Source organism: Rhinolophus sinicus, linkage group LG04 (genome assembly GCF_036562045.2).
Source record: "Rhinolophus sinicus isolate RSC01 linkage group LG04, ASM3656204v1, whole genome shotgun sequence".
NCBI classification, from domain to species: Eukaryota; Metazoa; Chordata; class Mammalia; order Chiroptera; family Rhinolophidae; genus Rhinolophus; species Rhinolophus sinicus.
In genome coordinates, this window is record NC_133754.1 from 179,991,642 (window position 1) to 180,018,593 (window position 26,952).

Here is a 26,952-nt window from a genome sequence, read left to right on the forward strand (position 1 = left end):
TTTTGGGGGGGGTCTTTGTCTTCTAATAATTTGACTCTGGTATGTGTTTATCATACTTGGGGTTCATGAAGCTTCTTGGATCTGTACACTAATGCTTATCATCAAATTCAGGAAGTTTTGGGCCATTATTTCTTCTAATACTCTCTCCTTTCTCTCACTCCTCTTCTTCTATAAATGTATATCCTTATGTATATACTTGATACTCCACAGATCTCAGAGGCATAGTTCATTGGTCTTCCATCTTTTTTCTCTGTTCTTCAAATAAAATAATTTTTGTTGATCTACAAGTTTACTACATCTTTTTTCTGCCATCTTGAATCTGCTGTTGAGTCCCTCCTCAACAATTTTGTTCCCTCTTGTAATATCTCTTTACTGAAATTCTCCATTCATTCATTGTCACCACACTTTCCTTTAATGCTTTAAACATGGTTCCCTTTATTTCTCTGAAGTATCTATAATAGCTGCTTTGAAGTCTGTGTGCCACATCCAACATGTGGAATCTCTCAGAGGTTACACTTTGTTTCTCTGCATGTCTTCTAATTTTTTGTTGAATACTGAACACTTAAAATAATATACTGCTAGCAACTGTGGATTCTGACTTTTCTCCCACTAAAGTTTATGATGGTGATGGTTTTTTGCGTTTCTTTTTTTTTTTTTTTAACTAATTTTCCTGGACTAAATCTGAAATCTGTCTCTACCACCATGTGTGGTTTCTGATGGCTCAAGGTTTCCCCACCTTGTTTTTATTTTGAAGCCTGGCTTCTAGGGGTCACCCCTCTGACTGCATAGCTTACTGATTGGTCAGAGGTGGTATTCAATCACCTTGAGTCATTTTACTCTCTGCTTGATTCTGTGGGTGGGATGGGGAACACACTCACTCTTTAGGCCTTCGCGTCTGCTATAGTTTTTACTTTCTGCTGGGCTTTCTCACATATCCTTTGATGTGTGCCCAGAGATGTGTGGACGGCTTGGGCTCACACTGGTTTCTGGTGTGCATAAAGCGCCCAGTCAACCCAGGATACCTGGAGAGCTTATCAAGCTCCCTGTAGTTGTCTCATCCCCCAGGCCTCTCTATTACAGCCCTGTCGAGTCTTCTCCGCTGTTTGTGCCCACAGGACTGTAACCTTAGGCTAGCAGAGTTGCTGGCTCTCCCTGTTTCACTTGCCACCAAGATCATCACTTTTAACTAACAACACCCAAAATCAAGAGAGCCCCTTCCACTGAAGTAGTGAAATTTTTGGTTTTCATGGCCTACCTCGGCTTTGTTGAACTACTATACTATCAGAGCTATAGAAAAAAAAAAAAAATGGGAGCAATCCTGGGCCAAGACCACTAACTTGTTTTCTTATCCAAAACTCTGACTTTTATGAATAAATGCTTCTCAATGTGTTATAAGCCTATGGTTGTTTTGATAGTTTTGTCCAACTTTATAATTGTTTTCTGGGGACTGGATTTGTTGAACTTCTCACTCACTCATGCCAAAAATGAATCTTGTCCTTAGGCATGTTTTCACAAATCTCGTAAGTGATAGAATCCTAAACTAACCCTGCTAAACCCAAACAGCCAGTCTGAAATCAAATCTATTTCCTGGAATTACAACCAACTGTCATAATACCCAAAATGCTCAAATACAACTCATTCCCAAAATACACTTAGGAGAGAAACTGTCCCTCCTTAGGAGGAACGGCAAAGGAATAAAGTCATTCTAGAATACTGGTATTATTTTCAATTCCAAAAGGCAACAATACAAAAATTTAAATATCAAAGAGCCATTTTCAGTTCCTACTTCCCAAAAGTCCTGCCAACTGAAGTCACCAGTACCTTCTTTGTGTGTATATAATGTGAACCAGCCCCAGAGCCAGTCAAGGCTAGGGCAGGAGTACATGGACAGCCTTAGATCGTGTTACCTGGTAGGTGCTCAAATAGATCCTATAGAAATAAGCAGGGCCGGCCCTGTGGCTCAGGTGGTTGGAGCACCGCGCCCTTTAAAGTTGCGCCCCTTAAAGTCGAAGTCACCAGTTCGATTCCCACATGAGCCAGTGAACTGCACCCTCTACAGCTAGGATTGTGAACAACGGCTCTCCCTGGAGCTGGGCTGCTGTGAGCAGCCGGAGGTCAGCGTGGCACAGCACCTGACATGCAGCAAACCCCACAAAAGGTAGTTATTTTCTATATTACCTTGATTAAACTTGTAATTCTGAATATTAGGTAATGATCACATCACTAATATTTAGGATCTGAATGACATTGAGTACATCAAGAAGACTAATCAACAGTAAATCCTGCTGGGCAGCATTCTTTTCACCTGACAGTACTGTATTGCTAACTTGCGAGTAGCCATAACAACTCTCAGTCAACATCTATTTCTCCCAAATTTGTTTCTAGTCTCCTTGTATTTTTGAAGCTTTGAAAATGACCCTGTGATTTTTCATCTGCACTTGCAGGGCCATTTCCACTAATTTGCCAATGCGGCTTCTGAGATTTGTTTCTTGATGAAATTTTCACCCAGTTGTTTCAAAAGAAAAAACAAACGTCAGAGGTTGAAACTAACTGGTCAGAAATTACATTTATTAAACTTAAGTGAAGAGAATATAATATATAGTTTTGGTGAAAGATAGTTAAGGGCCAAAATTATCATGACTATTAGAAAAGGGTGACTATGACATTTTAATTTTAAATTTTTGTCTAACAAAACCTCTCAGAGAGAGAGACACAGAGAAAGAGACATAGATTAATACCACAATTAAGATTATTTTGATAAAAATCATGTTTAGGGTTTGGCTTTTACTGCATCTTAGTTATGTTGACCAATACCTGGTCAACTAACATGCTATATAATCCAGACACAAAACAAATTAACAAAAGTCCCAGTGCAAAATAAGTACGTAAAGGACTTTATTTCCTTCTTAATTATGTAGATCTACTCCATTCAACATAAGGAAAAACAATTCCTAGAAGAATCATTTGGTGTTAGACTCACATAACAAATATTACTTCTGTCAACAGAACTGATCACATAATGAGTAGTAATTCTATCAACAGTACTGGAGCTATTATAAACATCTCTACATACATATATACAAACAGAACAGTGAGATTTAGATATCAGTCACAGAAGAAATTCCCTTCTTCTGTTTCACGCCTAAGCTCCAAAGGCTCGTTGCACTGAGCCTCGTTCTACCTTCTCTTCCTCCTTCCCAATATTTTAGCCCCATGATTCTCAAGGTTCAGGCATAAAGGATCCTCCTGGTAAATTAATCCAATATTCATCCCTCTTATGAGTGACTGATGTTCAATTCATTTCTCCTTATGAAAAAAGGTTACTTAAAAGTAACTTGTCAGCTGACTGACAAAAGTCAGTGTTTATCAACAAAAATTAACAAAAGACTCTTTCCTATTATGCTAAGACTGGGCTACAAAATGGGTGGGAATGTTGCAAATATCCTATTGCAAATAAACACATAAAATAAGTTGGAAATCTTGCAATTCTTAGAAGAACTCCACTATCACTGTTGGGGAAATTAGTAGCAGCTTTCAATGGTTGCTAGTCTTGCTTTTTAATCTTCAGTGGCTCAATCAGCAACATCATTTTCAAATTAGTTTGACACATGTATCCTTATATTAAAATGCTCCAGTAATTAGATTTGGACATGTATATGTCATGTTTCAAATATGAAACATACCTCGGTTGCTAAAGCACATTTATCATCCTTCCCCCCAATTCTTTGTACATTATAGTCCACTGCCAATGAACTGTTTTCAGCTGGAACGCAGGGACATGCAGGTTAGGTAGGTACTGGAGTCCTGCCTAAGTCAGCTTGAGGTCAACAAAGATGGCATCACTGCCACACCAAGCAGCTGCCCTAGGCCACCAGGTCACACTGCTTCCAGCCCAGTTGTCCTCCCAAACTTGTCATCTCCTTAACTACTTTAGGCAGCATTACAAACTCACCCCACCCACTGTCTTTTAATTTTCACAGTCCCATGATTCTACCCATGGCTTCAGAGAATCTCACATCCCCTTAACTGACCTTCTCTACCCTATCTTAAACAATTCCTGGTCTAGGAAAATCTGTTCTCCCAACTCCCATTTGTATAAGGGAAACCCACACTTAGACTATAACATTCATAAAAGCTCTTTCATCATGCCTAAGGAAAAGAGTCTCAGATCCAAGGGACAGCATGGAGTGCTGTCTTCCTGTAGTCTCCTTGGAAATAGATTTTCAGTTCTTGGATATAAGTACACGTCCTTCTTTCCCTCCTCCCCAAACTCAGATCCTTTTGCATGAAGGGTGAGGTCTATCACCTTTCCCCTCAATCCTAATACTAGTCAAAGAAAAGCAACTGGATAGCTACTGAATAAGCCAAGATTCTGAAGTATGAGAAGCAAGGAAAGGGAGGCAGCAAAATAAAATCCCATATATTTTTAATTAGAATTTTCATACATGCTCTTAGAATGAGCTAAAGCCTCATTCCTTCTCTTAGATGTGAAGCCTAGCAATAACCTTGGTTTTCTGTTCTATTTAACTACGGGTTTTACAGCATTGTTTTCTTCTATTTTTCTGATTCCTTGCTCTTGGCTCTTCTGTTAGGGCCTATTGCCACCTACTGGACTACATAGGACAAAACACCAACGGATTATCACAGGTTCTCAACGCTGTGCTTCCAGAAGATACCACTAGATGGAGACTTCAAACTTTAAGTAGAAGGAGAGTGGCTAAACTTACCCAGAAAACCAGTTGGTTTGGCTACACAAAAAAACTAACACAGGTTCACACAAAAAACTAACACAGGTTCACACAAATAAAACAAAAAGAAATGTGTCCAAAATAATGAGTTAAATAAAAATAAAAATCTTTTGGAGACAGTATGGCACGGAACTTAAGAATATAGGCTTTGACTATTATAAACATAACCAGAAAAAAATTTACCAAGTTTGATTCGGCAACATATAAAAAATAATAATACGGGGCCGGGCCGGTGACTCAGGCAGTTAGAGCCCCATGCTCCTAACTCCAAAGGCTGCCGCTTTGATTCCCACATGGGCCAGTGGGCTCTCAACCACAAGGTTGCCAGTTCAATTCCTTGAGTCCCTCAAGGGGTGGTGGGCAGCGCCCCCTGCAACTAAAATTGAACACGGCACCTTGAGCTGAGCTGCCTCCCAGATGGCTCAGTTGTTGGTTGGAGCACGTCCTCTCAACCACAAGGTTGCCGGTTCGACTCCCACAAGGGATGGTGGGCTGTGCGCCCTGCAACTAGCAATGGCAACTGGACCTGGAGCTGAGCTGCGCCCTCCACAACTAAGATTAAAAAGACAACAACTTGACTTGGAAAAAAAAGTCCTGGAAGTACTTTTCCCCAGTACACTGTTCCCCAATAAAGTCCTGTTCCCCTTCCCCAATAAAATCTTTAAAAAACATAAATAAATAAAATAATAATACCTCATGACCCTGTAAGGCTTATCCCAGAATTGCAAGGCTGGTTCAATTTTCAAACATCAACCAGTGTAATTCACCATATTAACATTCTATCTAAATACATGCAAAAGTAGGATTTGAAAATGTTGACACCATTCATTATAAAAAACAAAAACCCTTAGCAAACTAGAAATACAAGAGCACTTCAACTTCCTCAAGCTGATAAAGGGCATCTACAAATAACACATAGCTTCCTGATGTCAAAACTTGTTACAAAGCTACTGTAATCAAAACAGTGTGGTACTGGAAAGACAAACATACAGATAAATGGAACCCTGAAATAAACCCCAGAGGGCCCTGAAATAAACCCTCACATATGTAGTCAATGATTTTCAATAAGGTTGCCATCACGACTCAATGGGGGAAGGACAATCTTTTCAACAAACAGTAATGGCAAAATTGAATGTTCACAGGCAATAGAACAAATGTGGACCTTATTTTATACCACATATAAAAAAAATTACCTCAAAATAGATAAAAACCTTTAGAGGAAAATGTAGAGTAAAACCTTTGGAGGAAAACGTAGAGTAAAAGCTTCATGACATTGGATTTGGCAATGATTTCTTGGATTTGACACCAAAGCCTCAGGCAACAAAAGAAAAAATAACTGTACTACATTAAAATTAAAAACTTCTGTGTGTAAAAGAACACAATCAACAGAGTGAAAAGGCAATCCATGGAATGTGAGAAAATATTTGCAAATCATATATCTGAAAAGGGGTTAATATCCAGAATACACAAAGAACTCTCACAACTAAAAAAAAAAAAGACATTAAAAATGGATAAGACTGAAACAGGCATTTCTCCAAGGATACACAAATGGCCAGTAAACACATGAAAAGATGTTTCACATCACTCCTCATTAGGGAAATGCAAATTGAAACTACAATGAAATACAACCTCACACATACTAGGATGACTACTATCAAAAACACAGAAAACAAATATTGGTAAGGATGCAGAAAAACTAAAACCCTTGCGCATTGTTAGAGGGAATGTAAAATAGTGCAGCCAGTGGAAAACAATATGGTGGCTCCTCAAAAAATTTAAAATAGAATTACCATATGATCCAGCAATTGAAGTTCTGGGGATATATGCAAAAGAATTAAAAATAAAAACTTGAAGAAATATTTGTACACTCATATTCATAGTAGCATTACTAACAATAGCCAAAAGATATAAGCAACCCAAGTATCCATCAACAAATGAGTAGATAGACACAATGTCATAAATACATACAATGAAATATTCTTCACCCTTAAAAAGGAAGGAAATTCTGACACATGCTACAACATGGGTGAACCTTGAAAACATTATGCTAAGTAAAGCAAGCCAGGCACAAAAGGACAAACACTGTGAATCCACTGACATGAGATACCTAGGGTAGTCATATTCACAGAGACAGAAAGATAATGGTGGCTGCCAGAGGCTGGGGGAATGGGCACATATTGTTAAAAGGGTACAGAGTTTCAGTTTTGCAAGATGAAAAGAGTTCTGTGGATGGATGGTGGTGTAGTTGTACAAAACTATGAATGTACTTAATGGCACTAAACTGAACACTTAAAATGGTTAAGACGGTAATGTTACGTTATGTTACATGTATTTTACAATAATTTTTTAAAATAAAAGAAGAAAAAAAACCTATAGCTAATATCATACTTGATAGTGAAATATTGGACTCTTTCCCCCTAATATCAAAAACAAGACAAGAATGTCATTCTCACCAATTTTATCTACTATTGGACTGGAAATCTTACCCAAAGCAATAAGGTAAGAAAAACAAACAAAAGTCATAAACATCAAAAAGGAAGAAGTAAAATTTTCTTTATTCACAGATGTACACATAAAAGTCTCAAGAAATTTATTTTTAAAAGTTACTTGAACCAGTAAACAAATTTGACAATGTTGTACAATACAAACTCAATATATAAAAATCAATTGCATTTCTATATTCTAGCAATAATTAAAAGATAAAATTTTTAAATAATACCATTTACTCTAGCAGTTCTAAATATATGGAATTCATAGATTACAAGGCTCAATCCTAAAATGACAACTCTCCCCAAATTGATAATATCAATGCAATCCAATCAAAATTTCAGCAGGCTATTTTTTTTTTAATTTTGACAAACTAATTCTAAATTTTTATTTTTTTTATTTTTATTTAAGTATGTTTTTCCAGGACCCAACAGCTCCAAGTCAAGTAGTTGTTTCAATCTAGTTGTGGAGGGCGCAGCTCACAGTGGCTCATGCGGGGATCGAACAGGCAACCTTGTTGTTAAGAGCACTGCGCTCTAACCCAACAGAGCTAACCAGCGGCCCCTCTAAAATTTTTAATGAAAACAAAACCCTGGAATAGCCAATATAGCCAAAACAACTTTGAAAAAAATGAAGTTGGAAGACTAACACTACTTGATTTCAAGATTTATTACAAAGCTGTAATACTCAAAATGTTGGTGGAAAAATAGATTAATGGAAAAGAATACAGAGTCTATAAAATAGACTCACACATATAAAGATCAAATTATTTTTCAACAAGTGTATTAAAATTTCAATGAGGAAAATCTTTCAAAAAATGGAGTTGAAGGGGTGTGGCCGGTTAGCTCAGTTGGTTAGAGAGTGGTGCTAATAACACCAAGGTTGCCAGTTCAATCCCCGCATGGGCCACTGTGAGCTACAACCTCCTTAAAAAAAAGAAAAAGAAAAGAATGGAGCTGAAACAAAGGAATATTCATATAAAAAGACTTTGATTCCCATCTCATACTGACAAAAAATAAATTTAAAACAGGTTATAGACATAAATGTGCAAGCTAAAACCATAAAGTTTCTAGTAGAAAACAGAAGAATACCTTTGTAACTTCAGGTTAGGCCAAGATTTCTTAGGGAGGACACAGAAAGCATTAATCATAAAAGAAAAATATTAATAAATTGCACTTACATAAAAATGTAAAACTTCTGTTGATCAAAAAACACATGAGCAAAGTAAAATAGAACAGAAAGCCACAAATTGGTAGAAAACATTCACAACACATATATCTGATGAAGGACTCGTATCATTAATAAAAAATACCCACAACTCAATAATAGGACAGAGAACATTTCTTTTAAATAGTGAAAACTTTGAATAGACACTTCTAAAAGATACTATACGAATGGCCAATAAGAGCACGAAAAGGTGATCAACATAATTAGTCATCAGGGAAATGCAAATGAAAACCACATCAGTCCCATTACATGCTTACTAGAATAACTAAAATTTAAAAGTTGACAACATCAGATGTTTGCAGGATGTAGGGCAACTGGAACTCAGACTCCTGGAACTGTAAAATGTATAAACAATTCAGCAATTTCATAAAAAGTTTAACATACATCTACAATATGACCTAACAACTCCTAGATATACTCGTATGTATAAGAAAAATAAAAACATATCTCCACAAAAACCTTGTACAAAAATTTTCATAGCTGCTTTATTCATAATAGCCAAAAACTATAAACAACACAGGTATCAACAGGTAAATAAACTGTGATATAGTCAATGGAATAATATTCAGAAATAAAAATAAACTATTAACACCTGCAACAACATGGATGCGTCTCAAACATTATGCTAAAAATGCCAGACACAAAAGAGCACATGTGGGGCAGACCGGTGGCTCAGTTGGTTAGAGCGTGAGCTGCGGGCAATGGAGCCGCCAGTTCAATTCCCACATGGGCAGGTGAGCTGCACCCTCCCCAACTAGAATGAAGTCAATGAGCTGCCGCGTGTCCAGATGGCTCAGTTGGTTGGAGCACAGGCTCTCAACCACAAGGTTGCCGGTTCGACTCCCACAAGGGATGGTGGGCTGCACCCCTTGCGATTAACAATGGGCAACTGGACCTGGAGCTGAGTTGCAGCCTCCACAACTAAGACTGAAAGGACAACAACTTGACTTGGAAAAGTCTCGGAAGTACACACGGTTCCCCCAATAAAGTCCTGTTGCCCTTCCCCAATAAAATCTTTTAAAAAAAAAAGAGCACGTTGTATGATTCCATTTATGTAACATTTTAGAAGATGAAAATTAATCTATCATGACAGAAACCAGAAGTTATTGCTTCTTGAGGTAGAATAGTGGGCTCAACTGGGAAAAAGCGCAAGGGAATTTTCTGAAGGGATGGCAATGTGCTGTATCTTGATGGAACATGGATTAAAAGGGTGCATGCATTTGTGAAAACCACTTGAACCTTACACTTATTATATGAGCATTTCACACTGCATGTAAACCATACCATTATTTTAAAAAAGAAAAAGTACACTGGCTTTGGAAGCACACAGGCTCCAGCTCTGCCATTTACCAGCTGAGTGACCTCAGCCAAGTATTAAACTGTCAGTTTCCTCATTTGTGAAATGGGGAGAACAAGAGTTGACAACAACCTCATAGATCTGCCAGAAAGAAAAATGAGATGTTTCAAAACCATTAGCATAGTAAATGCTCACTAAATGTTAATAAAAAAGTGAGAAACCCTTCGTCATGTATTTCAGCAAGAGAGAAACATGTAGGAATGGCTAGAGCAGCTAATTGCTGGGCAATTCACATATATTACTTATTTTTTAAAACAGCCCTTAAAAAGGAACATTACTATTTTATGGATGAAGAAACTGAGCTTCACAGTTGCCTATGGTCACTCAGCAAGGAAGTGGCGAAGATGCAAACTCACTCATGCTTTGCCCACTGCACCATGCTATCTTCCACTAGGGTCACTGTCAGCAACATAACCCTGCAACTGCAGGAGAGCACAATTCATAACAGAAGCTAGTAGAGCTTCCTTTATTTTCAATAGTACAGCAGTGTCAAGCCTGACACTGAAAAGAAGGCAGATTCTGATAGCTTGATTAGTGAAGGGAGGCAGGGCTACAAGGAGAAGCCTGAAAATGTTACTGGAGGCTTTTGCCCTGTTCTTTGGCTTCAACATGGTTCCTGCTACTTGAGGACACTGATTCCCCTTCCTTAGAGCGATTTCAACATAGAGAATTCTGAATGTAAAATCTTGATCTAAGTGGGAAGCTGGAGCCCAGGTGGCTCAATTTGGCAGAATAGCCTTGGAAACTTGGCAGCTGAAACGACAACCACAGATTTTTTTAAAAAGTACATTCTGTATCTTTTTTCTTAATTTAAGAGCCTTGTTTTAAAAAAATCGAAACACAGAAATAATGAAAGTTACCCTGTGATCCCATTTGCCCAACGATACCACTGTTAACAAACAGTTCAGTGTATCTTCTTCCAGACTAAAAAAATCTGACTTCTCCTTAATGATTCTATCATATTCCATTGCATAGATAACAATCCATTTAACCAGTCCCCTATTAAACTTCTGAACTATTTCCATTTTTTTTGCTATTGTAAATTCTGAAATAAATATCTATGAAATATACAATTTTTGTACATGTTGCATACCTGTCATTTCTTATAAGATAAAAACCTATGAATACCTATGAATATGTATGAATTTCTAAATCTGCAATTTTAAATTTTAAACTGCTAAATCTGCAGAAATAAACCTGCACATTTTCAGTTTTGACAGATATTAGATTACACTCATGAGTTCCGATTGTCCCACATCTTCATCTGCATTAACAATTATCATTCTTTAACGTAGGAGATGCAAACTCAAATGCCTGACAAACAAATGGATAAAGGAGGCTCTATAGGTTTATGATAAACCTGACAGCGCATGCTCACTTACAGAGGGCCGCCACTACTCTGTTCCAGCCAACAGCTGCCACGTGAAAATCCAGGCCCAGGGTTAGACCTTCCCATTTATCAAGGCCATAACCCAAAGTTTTATGAAATTCTCGCAACTTTTAAAAGTTGGCAACTAATATGCTTTTATGTATTTGGGTAGTCAAACAAAAGACATCTATAGTCCAGACTACATTTAGCACATGGAATTTTATGCTAACGTAAAAAAGATGTAACACTGTATTTTCACTTTGAACCTGATTATTCACGAAGTTTACCTTTTCCCATGTATTTATTCAATTTTGGTCATTACTGACTATTAGCACCCTTCAAAAAAGATGCTTATCTTTTTTTCAGATTCATATCAACAACAAATACTGGACCAAAAAAAAAAAAGATATGTAACTTCAGGTACAGAGGCTAAAGAGCGGTCTTCGTTTACCAAAGTGTTCCCAGAAAATGCATATGATGAGTCACTTGGGAATGAGGTGCTATACTCTCCCCAGCATACATCCAGCACCACAAGACTTTTATTAGAGAAAATATTAATTTGTAAAACTCTGCATAACTTTGAAGAGGGTGGCTTTAGTAATCTAGGGTTTCCCTCCACTACTTGACTCGTTTACCTAACACAACAAATACTCTCTTTGATGAGACATCAAAAAAGAGAAAAATTCCTACACATCCCCCCGTTACCATATACTGGATTTCAACAACCACTTTCAGTCTTTTTAAAATGAAATAAAACATAGGTTTCCATGAACCTTCCTCTGCTCTCAAAATCCTACTGCAGTACTGCTCACACAGAAAGAACAATTTCAGCAACCTATCCAGCTTCAAAGTTTTCTCTCATTCCTTCTTAGTCAACCATTACAAATCTCCAGACCCAGATGTTCAGGCATTCCGTGCACCCACCAGAGATAATGGCAGAGATCCATGACTCTCCAAGGACCCAACAACAGCCTTTGAATGCAACTATCTTTTCATCAATTGTAAACAAGTCCTTGCTCTTGGCTCCATAGGGAGTCCCTACCAAGTCAGTATAAACTCTGAAATAGGGGCAGAGGTCAAGGGGATGAGAGCTCAGCCTAAGCTCTGGATCTCATGCCACCGCCATCCTGTTCAAAAGAATCCTTATCAGAAGGGAACTCCTCAGCAAAAGGTCACAATCAGGAGACTTGATCTAGCAGTGATCCGGCAGATTCAGCTGAAGTTTTGGAAGCAGACTCTTGGAACAGTTGTGATTGCAAAATACCTAAATCACTAACTGAATGTCGTGGAGGAAAGGTGGCATAAAGGAAAAACAAAATTTGTGAACTTATCTTCATTTGTTTCAGGAAAGAACCTGTCTGATAAATAGTGGATAAATCTTGAACTTGAGCCACAGAAGAAATCTCTTTGAGAACCTATTCCACAGTGAATTATTCTATTTTGTGTCCAAAATCATTCTAATATATGCAACAGTCCAAATGACACTTAGAAGTTTTTATTCTTCTGCACACAAAAAGTCCCCATGATGTATGTCAGAAATCATTATACTGCCTCAAACTCTTCCATTAGCTTTTGAGACCTGTCACAGACAAGAGCCCTAGAGACAGGATAGAAGATTAGTTACAAAAGCAGCTCTAAAGTCTCAGATACTTCTCCACTACATACCATGGGGGAGTCATTTACCCTCTCCAGGCCTCAGTGTTCTCATCTGTAAGATAGGGATAGTAACTTTTTAAACAAGTTTTTTGAGTGCTTAATGAAAAACATATATGAAGCATTTAGTGTGCAGTAAATTTTAACTATCGTCATCACCATCACCATCATTATTTACTACAAGCCACATATCATCAAGTTTTGTGTCTGTCTTTCTAATTAAACCAGAGTCCCTTAGGGTTATGTCTTATCATGTTCCCCCGAAAATAAGACCTCACCAGAAAATAAGCCCTAGCATGATTTTTCTGGATGACATCCCCTGAACATAAGCTCTAATGCGTCTTTTGGAACAAAAATTAATGTAAGACCTGGTGTTATTTTTGGGGAAACATGGTAGCTTGGCATACACATCAAAGGGGAAAAAGAGAAGTGGGGAAGAAAGGAAAGAACAATGGACTAAGTATTACAAAGTTAAATTTAAAATTAGATAAATTTATGGGGGTGGCCGGTTAGCTCAGTTGGTTAGAACGTGGTGCTAGTAAGACCAAGGTTGCCGGTTCAATCCCCGTATGGGCCACTGTGAGCTGAGCGCTCCTTAAAAATATATACATAAATAAATAATAAAATAAAATTAGATAAATTTATACAATATATTCTTCTCATTCCTACTAAATATATGCAGCGTGCCATGGCACATAAGGAATGCCCAATAAGTCTTAATTTTCTTTCCTTCCTTGATCTCTAACACACAGCCTTAAGTTAATTCCCTTCAGACCACACCTGGGCTTATACGAACTGTTTTCTGAGATCAAAAATTGTGACCTACATTTTGACAACTAGGAATGGCCCCATTAGGACATGGTACAGAATATTGAAATTTGGATAGAACTTACAGTTACTTTAGCTGAGATGTATGTTTCTCTTTTGTAGCTTGAAGGATCCACAAAAAGTCTCCTTGAGATCCCAAAATACTTGACAGATGAATACAAAGCCAAAGCAAGCTAGTGGAGTTAGGCTGTCTTATTCTAAAGCTGGTTTTTATCTTGCCTGTTCATCCCACTATCACCCATGGATCCCTGCTTGGTGGGCATCTATCAGTATGGCAAGAGAGGACAAAGATTCATTTAACTTGCAACTTTCTTTTGAAATGCTCATTTATCTAGGTCCTTCCTTGATCAGTAGAAAAATACATATATATACATACAGACATATTTTGAAGTCTAGGTCAGCAAGAATCCGAAGCCTGCAGTGTTTTTAAAATGGTAATGGTCAGGTTTTTAATTGCACAATTTTTTTCCTCAACATGCTCTCTGTAAGGCCTTGCTACTGATCAACCAAAGAAAAAGTGCAAAACCTGAGTATTTGTTTTAAATAAGCATAGGGTTAACTTTTTTAGTTTCCTAAGAGGTTAAATGGGTTGGCAGATGGTCATTTGGGAGGTTACCTGCTGCTGGTTGGGGGAAGGGGCCCAAAACATCCTAACAGTCAACCAGATGGCAAAAAACAGTCTTGACCAAACTGGTCAACAGTGTATGTATGAGCTCTGCTCCTCTGAGGGAACTACTTACTTGAAGTAACTTACACCTGCTAACATCTGGAATGATTTACCTTTGTGTCATTAAGAAACACGAGCTAGTTTAATTGAATAAAGTGCAATTACAACAGCCTGTGAGTACAGAGAGACTGAGAATTTCAACATTATGCTGCATAACCTAGACTAGCATACACTTAATAGTGTTTACCACTTGCCAAGAATTATTCTAAATACATATATTACTTTATTTAATCCTCACAACAGCCCTGTAAAGTAGGAATAGCTTTCTATTGCCACCATTTTACAGATGGAAACACTGAGGCACAGAGAGGTTAAATAACTTAGCCAATCTAACCACTATACGCTGTACACCTAATATAAAATAATACTGAATGTCAACTATAATTTCTTTAAAAAATAGTCACAGGGATGTATAGTACAGCAAAGGGAATACAGTCAATATTGTAATCACTATGTACAGTATCAGATGGTAATAGACTTACTGGGGTTATCATTTTGCATAGTATATAAATGTCTAATAACTATGTTGTTTGCATACCTGAAACTAACTAACTAAATAAGTAACTTGGGCAAGATTATAGTGCTACTAAATAGAAGCCAAGTGGAAACCAAGCAATCTTGAGCCAGAGAACATGCTCTTAATTCTGAAGAGTATTAGCTGGTATAAAAAACTAAATGGCTCAAGTGAAATGCAGACAAGAAAATTATATAAAAAACATATTCACTGTGGCATTATTTATAATGTAGAAAAAGCTGGTAACAATCTAACTGCCTAATAACAGGACAATGGTTGAATAAATCATGGTAAAGTTATTACAATGAAATATTGTAATGAAATCTTACCATTAAAAATATTTATGAAAAATGTTTCATGACTTAAGACAACGCTCCCAATGTAATGCTGAGGGGGCGGGAGGCAGGTAGAGAACAGGATACAAAATTGTGTACGTATTATATTTCCTATTTATTTATGTAAAAAAAAATAAGCTCAGATGCAAACAGAAGGACATATTCTCAAATAACAATGGTTATTTCCAGGTGGTGGGATTAAGGGTGTTTGTATTTTCCTTTCAGTGTTTTCAACAATGAAACTGCATTGTCCTACTATCAGTTTAAACAAAGGCATTGTTTTTTCTTTTAATCAAGCTATACCAAGATCCTTAAGCAGATGATTAAAAAAACAGCTAAAAAGCTCTGTCTGATTTCAAGTAGTTACTTTCCTTGAGATAATAACCTTTAAACATTAAACAACATAGTCAGCACATACTAAAAAGAATACACACCTTCAATTTTGGAAACTGCATTAAAATGAGTATTTTCAATTTTGGTCAATGTTTATTCTCTAATTATTTGTAGGATTATTTTACAAGAAGAAAAATAGATTTAACTATTTACAGGCCAAAAACTCAGGAATGGCTTTGCTGAAAGAGATAAGGGACAAAAGTTTGACTGCGGAAGAACAGCTGTTGCTAATCCTACTATTTACCCTTTGACCTTCTATCTGGCCAATGACTGAACAGTATCAATTGTTTTCCTGTATTATGTGCTGTTTACAATCCCTGAGAGGCATGAAAGGAATTAATAATTTAGCCTAGAAAGCTGACAGCCTTTATTGGGGAGCCCCTTGTCTGCGGGATAGTAATCAGAGCAAGTAGCTGTCCTGAAGTCATAGGTCCCTTTACTGTTCCTGTTTATAGCTTAATTGGCCCCCAGACATAAATCAATTATTTCTCCTGTTTTAAGCAACAATGACTTCTATTCTCTAACTTTCCTTGTATCAAGCCAGTCCTTGTTCTCGAGTTTTACAACTACACGGTAAACACGATGGCTGAGGAAAAAACTCGAGGGGCAGGGCGGACTGGGGTTATTTGGAAACAGAAGCACAGAAAGGTTATACTGTTTTGAACTTCTCTTGACCTTTGACTGCCCTTGTCCCTAGCTTATGCTAATGGGCAGGGTACAGAGATACTTCTTGTAGAAATGAACTTAGCCTGAACCTGTGCCGTAACATTGGACTCCAGGAAGCCCAGGAATCATAGGAAGGCAGCTAGAGCGTGAACAGCTGCCCATATTCTAAACATGGCTATCCATCTGCTCTATCACAGAAAAGGCTTTAAAAAAAAAAAGGGCCATCTGAAGTGGACAAAGTCATTCCTTCCTCATATAGTTCCAACACATCCCACCTGTTATCCCAAACCTGCTGTCAACAACCACTGTGGGGCACAATGGGAAATCAGCAACAATGGTATTTCCTGTTCCAAAATAAGCAAGTATGAGTAGGCTTTCCCCATCAGGAATTCAGGGATTAGGGGAGACTCTGGGATCTCTGAATTCCAAAGATGCATCACAGAGAAATCCCTATTGTTCTCAATCTCATGTGCAAACAGTCATGAAGTATTAACATAGGAGATGTCATTCCTTCCTCATCAGAAGCCAAGAAACTTGTAGTATCAACAATAATCAATGTAACACAACACACACAGCCCATCTTGGATTTAAGGATTCCAATCACTCAGTAGGGCTAAGCCTGCTCATCTGAACTGCAACGCTGGTTCAAATTAAAATGATAAATTTTTACTTCAGCTCATTTATTATTACAATATCAGATCTTTATGTACTTCTTCAAAGAGAAAGAATAAAAATACTAACTTCACAAGATAATATAGGGATTATTAAGAACATTAGCCACATAAGCTAAATACAATTTTTAAAAGAAAAGTGATTTTTTTTTTTTAGGTGACTCCCATTCTGCACTGATACATAATATTGTGATTCAGTATTTGTTCATCCTCATGGAATGGCGAGGTCTGTAAAATCAGCCAGCTAGAGATTCTACGCAGAAACGTTAAATGGGTTAGGATCAGATGGCCCAGAAAGAAGAATCATTCAATAATAATCATTATGAGAATATCAGGGGCCTTTCCTAGAAGATGGGCATGAGGTATTTTCAATTGCTACTAAGTGCAGAAAAGAATAAGTTTGGTTACTATGTGCTAAATTAGAGGTTTAAAAAGCATTTTTCAAATAATTCCAGACAAGGAAATATTTTCTAATAGACAGTTACTACATGCGGGCAGGTCCTAGACTTGTTTATCTGTGTATCCCTGGAGGGTAGAAATGGGCATGGAGCAGAGAGAACAGTCAATATTTAACTGAGTTCTCAATTATCTGGCGTGTTTTATGTGTAGTTCTGTCTGAAAGATTACAAGGCATCTCAATGTCCTTCCTAGCATCCAAAAATGTTTCTAAGAAAGGACCATGACTCAGGAATGTACCTTTTCCTCCTCCCAAGTAAAGGCTATTCATAAGAAAAGGACAAAGAAAAAACTGTGGTCACTCATAGGTACTGGGATTTCAGGTGCTAGGGTGGGGTAAACTGAGCCTATACTATGTACAAAACTGATTCTGAACTTCCCAACTTCTAGACAGACAAATCTATTTCCCTGGTGTTTGGTAAGCATTTTGCCTCTCAATTAGGAAGCATTAGTTAAACAAACATAAATGTTTATACTATGAAGGTGTGTGGGGAAAATATGTGAGAAGGTCCACAATGTCAGAGAGCTGCTATTAGCAGGATGGTGAGAAGGTGAACTTTACCACTTACCTCAACAGCAGGGTGGTGACAAATAGCCAGCCCCATGTTCCTAAAAAGTACCAGAACTAGAACTATAACTCTAAATCATCTCATGGATTCTCAATTCAAACTATTAATCAACCTTTTGGCATGACAGCAAAATAAAGTCTGTATACACTAGATATTCCCACATCCTGTTTCTAATAGTTCTAACCATATCTGAGAATGACGTATGCCACATTTTGAGAGCACTGGAAACACAGATGATTATCTATGAGCAAGACTTACATAGTCCTGAGAAGCCTAATTTAATTAGACCTTGAAATGGTCACTCTAGTACCTTACCCTTAAGAATGTAGATGAGGTGCTTCAGAAATTAAACTGTGGTGCAAAAGTTATTGATTTTAAATATTTAAACCAAGCATAATTCTCCTTTGAAAGAAATTATGTCAAAACTAGTCAATACTTTAGAAAAGTGGTTGTGGATATATGCTTATATGTGTGCATACATAAAAGCACACGTTTTGTTGTTACTGGCTTCGTGAGGAAGGGGAATGGGGCAAAGAAATAAGTATCAAATAGAAAATTTCAGCAAACCAATTTTCTATTAAACGGCTAGATTCTAGCCATTGAATACTGGGAGAAGGAAAACAAAAACATAACTGAGAGAAGGGAAAAAAAAGATACAATGCCCTCCCCATAATTATAAATTAAAGTGAAACAAAATCTGAGTTCATAAGGCCTATCAATGACATCTTAAGTTTTACGTTTAAAAGTACACACATACATACTTTTTTTTCAGTCATGAACACTGGGGAACATTCAGAACTTACTAGTGCCTGGGTCGAGCTCTGCCAATTCATCCTGACAAAAACCTAAAGAGAAAAACAATAAGAAAAAAAAGATTATAATTCTTGAATTACTCAAAGGGACTCCATATGAAAATGCAAATATTATAGTGTCAAAAAAAAAAATCCATACTCAAAAGTCAAACCTGGATTTAAATCATAGCTCTGTAACATTTAGCTCTCTGAGCCTCCATTTCATCACGTTTAAATTAAAAAAATGGACAGGAACAGCACTTACCACAGAGTAGTAATGAAGATTTTTTTAAGTGAGATACTAATATAAAGTGCTTATTTAGCACAGTCGTTGGCACACAGTAAGGGCTCAATAAACAACAGTACAAATAATTATAAGTTAGTATGCAATGTAAGCTGGAATAAAAATTCATAGGAAAATTACAATTCATTTAATATCTGTCATGTTCTACTTATCAATTATTTTCCAAAAGAAAGCAAAATATACAAAATATTAACTTATGGCAAATATCAAACAGTAATTTTACTTAAAATTATCACAGATGCCGAAGAATTTGACCTATACACATGAATAAAAACAATTCTTCCATTAATAAGTATGGTATCCAGATTGAAATAAATAGCTCTCAAAGCATATTTCAGACCCCAAAAGTCTGAGTTACATCTGTCTGATTGGTGAGTAATTATCATAGTAAGAGAAAAATCAAGCACAGCAAAAGGCAAGCACACAGTAGGTGTTCTATATATAGTTAATGAATAGTTCTTTTTTCCTGAAATGACTGCCAACTTTCTCCAGTTTGCTTTCTATTCATTATCAGTTTAAATATTTCCTCAGAAAAGCTTTTCCTTGCCTCCCTTACCCTTGTCTCATACACAAGGTCAAAGTTCCATTATAATTTTCTATAATATTTCATGTATTAATCAACAAGGAATTATTTGTTCAATGTCTGACTCCACTATTAAAATGTCTGTTCCACGGAGCAAGGGACCTGGCCTTTCTTATTCACAAATGTATCCCCATTACCACTCACAAGCACAAAGTAGTTGTTCAATAAACATCAACTATAGTATCGCAATGGTAAATTCAAAAATTATGGAGCCAAACTAGGACTACAGGTATATGAGAACATTTCCTGTCATCAGAACTAGGCAACCGAAAGCCAGACCAGCAACTGGGAGTCATGTGGAGATGAGGGATTCGGGTAGCAGGTAAACTGTTTCAACATCACAACTTTGAAAGCCCTTTGCAATCCTGACTGTTTTGGCCACACCATTCACTAAACGTGCCACATCCCTTATTGCCTTTCTGTGCTTCCTCCTCCTTCTCCACTTGGGGAAGAATTAGTCATCCTTCAAGATCCAGCTCAAATATCACCACCACTGTACAACATGGAAAAAAGGAGAGGCCCCTCCTGCATTCACCAAAAGATAAAGGAACAATTTAAATATCTGCCTCCTCTAGAATGTGAGCTCTTCAAGGGTAGAAACCAGGCCATATCCGTTTGTGGAACTGCATCTAGAACAGTCGCTGATACATTATGGAAGGTGTTCAAATGCAGGATGAACTGAACAGAAAACACAAGCAGGCCTCTAGCTCAGTCTGGGGGGGGAAAGTCACAAAATCTGAAAATCTAAGTGTAGCCAGAAAAGTGTGTGGAAGTTCTGAATGAGAAAATCTGGTCTGGAACACCAGAGTTTGGAAGCTGCTAAAAGTGGCTGACATGCCTGAGCAGACCCCCTCCGAGCAACTTTAAAGCCTTCCTACATAAAGGCAATGGGAATCAGAGAAGCTGTGGAGAGAGGCCAGGTAATGAGGAAACAACTCATCATTACACATGGGTTCGATATTGAACATCCTTCCAGAAGTGAAACTGAGAATAAATGTTCACTTAACACACACTGACTTAAAAATAGGACAAAAGCATGGGAAGGCAGAGTAGTGTAATTAAAAAGTTAGATCTTGCCTAAATTCTAGTCCAAGCCATTTTTAGTTTGGTTATATGACTTCAGGCAAGTTGCTCCCTATCCTGGACATTAAATGAAAAGATTGTACTAGAAGTCTCAAGGAAGGACAAACCTTAATGCATTTTCTGAAAACAAACAACATTCTGGACTCAGAATAACTAGATAAACTATAAAGAGACAGTGACTAAAAAACAAAGAAAATACTAAAAAAATAGTTAAAGTTGCCATCTATTGCTTTTATCTGCCTAGTAACCCCCCTTCTGTTAACGGCATCCTGATTTTCCTTTGGAGACTTTTCCCTTTTACACTTTCAGAGCATTAAGACCCAAATGAGATGGACCCTGACCTTGCTATAAACCGGGTTAACAATCGCCCTTTTTCTGGCCAGAATCCTAGAGGGTGCAGAGGAGAAGAAGGTCCTGCTGTACCAGAAACCCTTAACAAAACGTGAAGGAATTTCAGATAGCTGAAGATCAAGCGCTGAAAAAGAAGTTTGCCCAAAAGATGCTTCAAAACGCAAGGAGGCTTATCTGTGAAAAAGCGAAGCACTACCACCAAGAACACAGGCAGATGTACAGGACTGAGATTCGGATGGTGAGGATGGAAGAAAAGCTGGCAACTTCTATGTACCTGCGGAACCCAGACTGGCACCTGTCGTCAGGATCAGAGGCACCAGTGGTAACTCTGTGAGCCCAAAGGTCCGAAAGGTGCTGCAGCTTCTTCACCTTCGCCAGATCTTCAATGGCACCTTTGTTAAACTCACCAGGCTTTAACTAACATGCTTAGGATTGTGGAACCATATACTGCATGGGGTACCCAAACCTGAAGTCAGTAAATGAAATGACCTAGCGTGGTTATGGCAAAATCACCAAAAAGGAACTGCCTGGACAGAAAACACAATGATTGCTCGATCCCTTGGTAAATGTGGCGTCGTCTGCACGGAGGATCTGATTCATGAGATCTATACTGATGGAAAACGCTTCAAGGAGGCAAACAACTTCCTGTGGTCCTTCAAATTATCTTTTCCACGAGGCAGAATGAAGGAAAACACCACCCATTTTGTGGAAGGTGGAGATGCTGGCAACGGAAAACCAGAACAGGCTTATCAGAAGGACGGACTAAGGTATCTACCGCGGTTATTTTTGTCATTTGATCAGTTAATAAACAGTGACTGTTTTCAAACTGAAAATAAATCGGGGTTGACAACAGCGTCTACCTCACAGGTCTGCCGAAAGAGATGATGTATGTAAAGGCTTTGCACGGTACTTGACGGTCAGAGCTCAACGTACTCGTCTGTGAGCTACTACTACTCACTCACTCCTAGGGTCCATTCAATCCAGTGCTGTGTGTGGGGTAGCGAAGAACACATTATAGGAGGGGAGCTACTGACCCCTTCATGACCATCCTCAAAGACCTGGGGTGGAACCTAACATCACTAATATCGTTTTTGCTGTACATGCTATGGTTCTTGAACCTCTGTTTATATTTTGAGCCTGTAAATTGCCAGATATATGCTACCCCGAGAGAGGAGGACTCTATATTTGCCTTAAAACAAATTCCTTTCATGGTCACAACGAGCCCTGATTATGGAATTCAGTAACTATGTCTCCGTTCCCTCCACCCAGCCCTGAGACCACTGGCTAATGTCTCTGGTTTTACAGATCCCCATTCGTGCAGGAGGCTGAGGAGATATGGAGAACAATGCTAATCCTACCTCCTGACGACAAGTGAATGGAATGGCTAGATCTGGCTACCATTCTCAGGGTCTCAGCAAACAGATCTAGCTAGCAAAACGATTCCTGGCTAGAAGAAGCCAAATCACTGCTACCAGAAGTAACCCCAACATTTGTTCAGCTCAATCCAACATAAAGGCAAAGGTCATCAGAGTTGTTCAGCAAAAAGCAGATTCCTACGCCACACAAATACATAAAGATACCCCCAAAACCATCCGCCTCACAGACTATAACACATTCAACAGATTAGGATATGTTCTGAGAAATCTTTGGCTGGTGACTTAAATTGCTTTAAAAAGGGACAGACAAGAAACACAGATTGTTTCCTCAGATGATATATCACCAAGTCAGTGTACGCATAGGCAATCAGAAATTGAGTGCAAAGCTTGTATTCACTTACTATGTTTTAACTTAGAAGAGACATGCATAGTGAAAAGGGCATCTGTCCGAGTCAGAGTTGAATTCAAATCCCAGATTTGCCACTATTTTTGTTTAATTCACTACTCAATGTTTATTTTGTAAAATGGGGATAAAAATAACCATCTTGCTCAACTGTTGTGAGGATTTGGAGAATATATATAAATCACCTACTTTATGACAAGTGATAGATAAATGGCTCTAAGTCTAGGAAATTTCTTTCACACAAAGAAAGATCCAGTCGACAAGCTTTTCTCCAAAAGGCATTTGACAAAAAGAAAAAGATTAGTGACTGCTCAATCTGTGATTGACTACAGTGACAGGATAAAAGGTTACTTATTTTTTTCTGTATTTACTCTTTGACCATAAAATTATGTATTTACCACAATAGGATCTTCGAGTACCCATTTTTTTCCCAAATGTGAACAAATACAATTTATGGGTAATACCTATAAATTCAAGCCTGAAATACTAGCTAATTGTCATCTATAATGTGTCTTTTACAAAAGCAAGTTAAATGTTACTCTAGCAATGTTTTCATTTGACAGTAGGAAGGCAGCATGGTTACAACAAAGACCTGGACCCTGGTCAGGACTCCGTCACCCAATCTATATGAAGCCCACTGGCAAAATTAAGATAAGGCCCTTAAAAGGTAAAATTCTACAATTCTGATCAAAAATCCCATCTTTCCCCAAAACAGAAAGTATATAGCGATACCCTCCTTCATGACGTGCCTACCACTACAACTTTCTCTTGCTCCCCCCCACTCTCCCCACAGTGCCTACTCCATCCACACCGAACTACAGGCATACCTTGTTTTACTGCCACTCGTTTTACTGAGCTCCACAACGGTTTCATTTTTTACAAATTGAAGGCAAGACCCTTCACCAGCAAAGGGCCGTGACTTGTTTCATTGCGATCCTTGCGTTACTGTGGTGCTCGGAGCCAAACCCACAGTATTTCCGAGGTCTGCCTGCCTGCACCAGTGGCTCCTCAAAGCCAACGTGCTCTTTTAGCCTCCATTCCTGTGCACATCCAGCTATGTTCTCCGCCTGCGCCCAGCCTCATTCAGCATTCTGATGGCAGGGTACAGGTCAGATCGCTAACCCTTCCCCCTCCCTCTCCCACACACGCTCAAGTCCCAGTTAGGCGCTACAGATGCAATAACTGAACCTATTAGCTTTTCAGGGACCTCTGAAGGAGAGAAGAAAAAAACTGGTTTCAAACTCTAAGAAATAAACAAAACAGGCCTACAAATTTGAAATTAATTTTTTTTTAAAGATACTTTTTTTTAATTTTTTATTGGGGAATACTGGGGAACAGTGTGTTTCTCCAGGACCCATCAGCTCCAAGTCATTGCCCTTCAGTCTAGGTGTGGAGGGCGCAGCTCAGCTCCAAGTCCAGTTTTCAATCTTTAGTTGCAGGGGCACAGCCTACCATCCCATGCGGGAATTGAACCGACGACCTTGTTGTTGAGAGCTCGCGCTCTAACCAACTGAGTCATCCTGCCGCCCCTCCAGAAGCTCAGCGGCAGCTCGTTGTCTTCACGCAGCTCACTGGCCCATGTGGGAATGAAACCGGCAACTCTGTTGTTCAGAGCGTGCTCTGTAACCAACTGAGCCATCGGCCGCCCCTAAAATGTTTTAGTTATATATGAAACAGCATTATTTCACCTAGGCAACTGCAATTCAAGTTTTATATAGTTTTAAATGCAAGATATGAAATGAAGCAGAGCTTCCAGAAGTAAATCATGGGTCTAAAAGGGTTTTGAAACTGCTCTGGTTAGTTAGGTGCCCCTACTCTATCTCCACGGGTCCCTGAGATTCCCCTTCATGATCAGGGCTATTGACTGAATTCAGTTTCTAGAGAAAGTTATTTTCCATATTTCCCCAAAAAAGCTAAATTTTTTTACCCAGGATTTGTACTGATATACAACAGTGATTCACTAGTCCTTTCTGGACCAATCAGCTCTGGTCATTTGTATCAGTTTCCCATCTGCTTTGTCTCCCCTGATCATGATGAGGTCCCCAATGAAACTCTGTGTCCTTCTTTCAGTCAGATCTGGTCTCAGCCCTAACTATACCCCCAGTTCTAGGGCTGAAGCGTGTCCCAGGATCCCAGGAAAAATTGCTCAGTAATGTTGAATAACTACTTCTTTCTCCAAAAAGCGATGGTAGTAAACCACAATGACATCACAATAAATTCCAGTTCACTCTTCCCTGCCTTTAAAGTCTAGAAAGTGATGTACAATAGAAATTCCTACATGTAAATGACCTCTGTCTACACTGTCCAATCAGGTAGCCACTAGCCATATATGGCTACTGAGCACTTAGAATGTGACTATTATAACTGAGTGTTATACAGGGTCTCTGGTCCCACTCCCTGCACAAGAACACAGGACACAGCTAGGCCAAAAAGGAACACCCACAGAGCCATAGATAGGGGAGTCATACCACTATATTCTTGCTGGTGGCTGAGTTGGAGATACAAAAGCAAACATCCGCCAGTACCCCAACAAGGGGTCTTCCTGCACCCCAGTCTCGCTGGGGGACGGGGGAGACACAGGAAGTAGGATCAACACGATCTGCAATCCGCCATCTGCTTCTCTGCCAACCAACCAACCCCCCAGCGTAGCCACGGCACTTATATTAGTGGCTCACGGCTAACCAGTAACAGCTGACGGCCACCCAGCCACAGCGGATGGCCATCTGATCACAGCTGATGGCCATCTACTACCCGAGCCAGCACCTTTCCACGTGAGGCCGAGAGCCTGGAAGCTGCTCTTTGAGACTGTCACCACACTGAGGAACTGAATTTTTAATTGTATTTAATTTTAATTAATTAATGTAGCCACATAAGGCCAGTAGCTATTATGATGGACAAGGTAAGACTAGAAAGCTTTCCATCCTGCTAAATTTATTATATTATCTTTTGGATTCTGTTGCAGCTTTAAAGAAAATGAACTATGAAAATGCTTATGCTAGTATTATTTACTATCCAATTTATAAGTGTATCAGTTATTATCAGAAAAATATTTCCATCAGCCTGCAAATACAGTCACTTATTCCTTCAAATGGTATTAATGTTATACCTGCCCACGTTGTAGCAGGCCCTGGCCTGGAAGACATACGTATGAATAAGACTGACCCTACTGGCAGAGAATGAATAGTCTAAAGGGGTACAGAACAGACAAAAACTAGCTACAGAGCACGACTATGTGAATGTATTTAATGCAACTGAACTATACACTTAAAAATGGTCCAAAAGGTAAACTTTATGTTACACATATTCTACTACAATAAAAACAAAATGAAAGTCGAATGAAATAAAGATGGTGAAATAAAAAATAACTTTTTAAAACAATTAACTGTAGGGAATGAATGACAGAGACAGATGGACAAGAAAGCCGTACAGAGTAGTAAGAGCACACATTCTGATATGAGAATAAGCTTGAGTCCTGACACCATCACTTAGTAAGTGTGTTAGCTTAGGAAGCGACTTCACTCCGCTGAGCCAACATACTCATTTGTAGGCTGTTGTGAAGACTCAGTGTGATGATACACTCACGTCAATGGAAAGTGCTTGGTAGTTGTGATCAATAGAGCAGAAGCAGGAACCGTGGGGCCAGAGGCATGGAGACAGGACACGCAAGCATTCACCAGACAAACAGGGCTATTTGAGAAACATATGCAGAGGAAGCCACAAGTGAAGGGCATGAACAGAGAGGAAACAGAACGGCACCCGGTAATTTGATCTGACGGGAGCCCTACCTAGGGTCATATCATAAAGGGTTTTTAACTGCCATACATGGCTTGTTTTAGGCTTTTATTCTTTAGGCAACAGAGTCACTGAGGAAAGGAAACAAACATACACCTGGGAAGTTTGTCAGCCCTACTCTGACTCCTTCAATGTCGGGGCGTTAAAATTTCAACCAGGAAACTAAAAGCACAAAAAGAAAGAAAAATGGCATTGCGGGATAGTCAACATACACATGGGAAACCATCTACCACTCCTGAAATTCTAGGAATTTCCCATTTTTCAGGGCC

The 26,952-nt window shown here is 38.6% G+C and overlaps 1 protein-coding gene and 1 pseudogene across 5 annotated transcripts in view; one reads left to right on the top strand and one right to left on the bottom strand.

Annotated features, from left to right (window-relative positions):
• Positions 1–26,952, bottom strand: part of NR6A1 (nuclear receptor subfamily 6 group A member 1) — a 202,460-nt gene that overhangs the window by 150,248 nt on the left and 25,260 nt on the right. For all 5 annotated transcript variants that reach the window (XM_074331000.1, XM_074330999.1, XM_074330998.1 and 2 more), the window contains exon 2: positions 18,804–18,845. In XM_074331000.1, the coding sequence (XP_074187101.1) occupies positions 18,804–18,845 (42 nt within the window). The remainder of the gene's footprint in view (positions 1–18,803; positions 18,846–26,952) is intronic.
• LOC109445995 (large ribosomal subunit protein uL30) lies at positions 21,153–21,878 on the top strand (annotated as a pseudogene).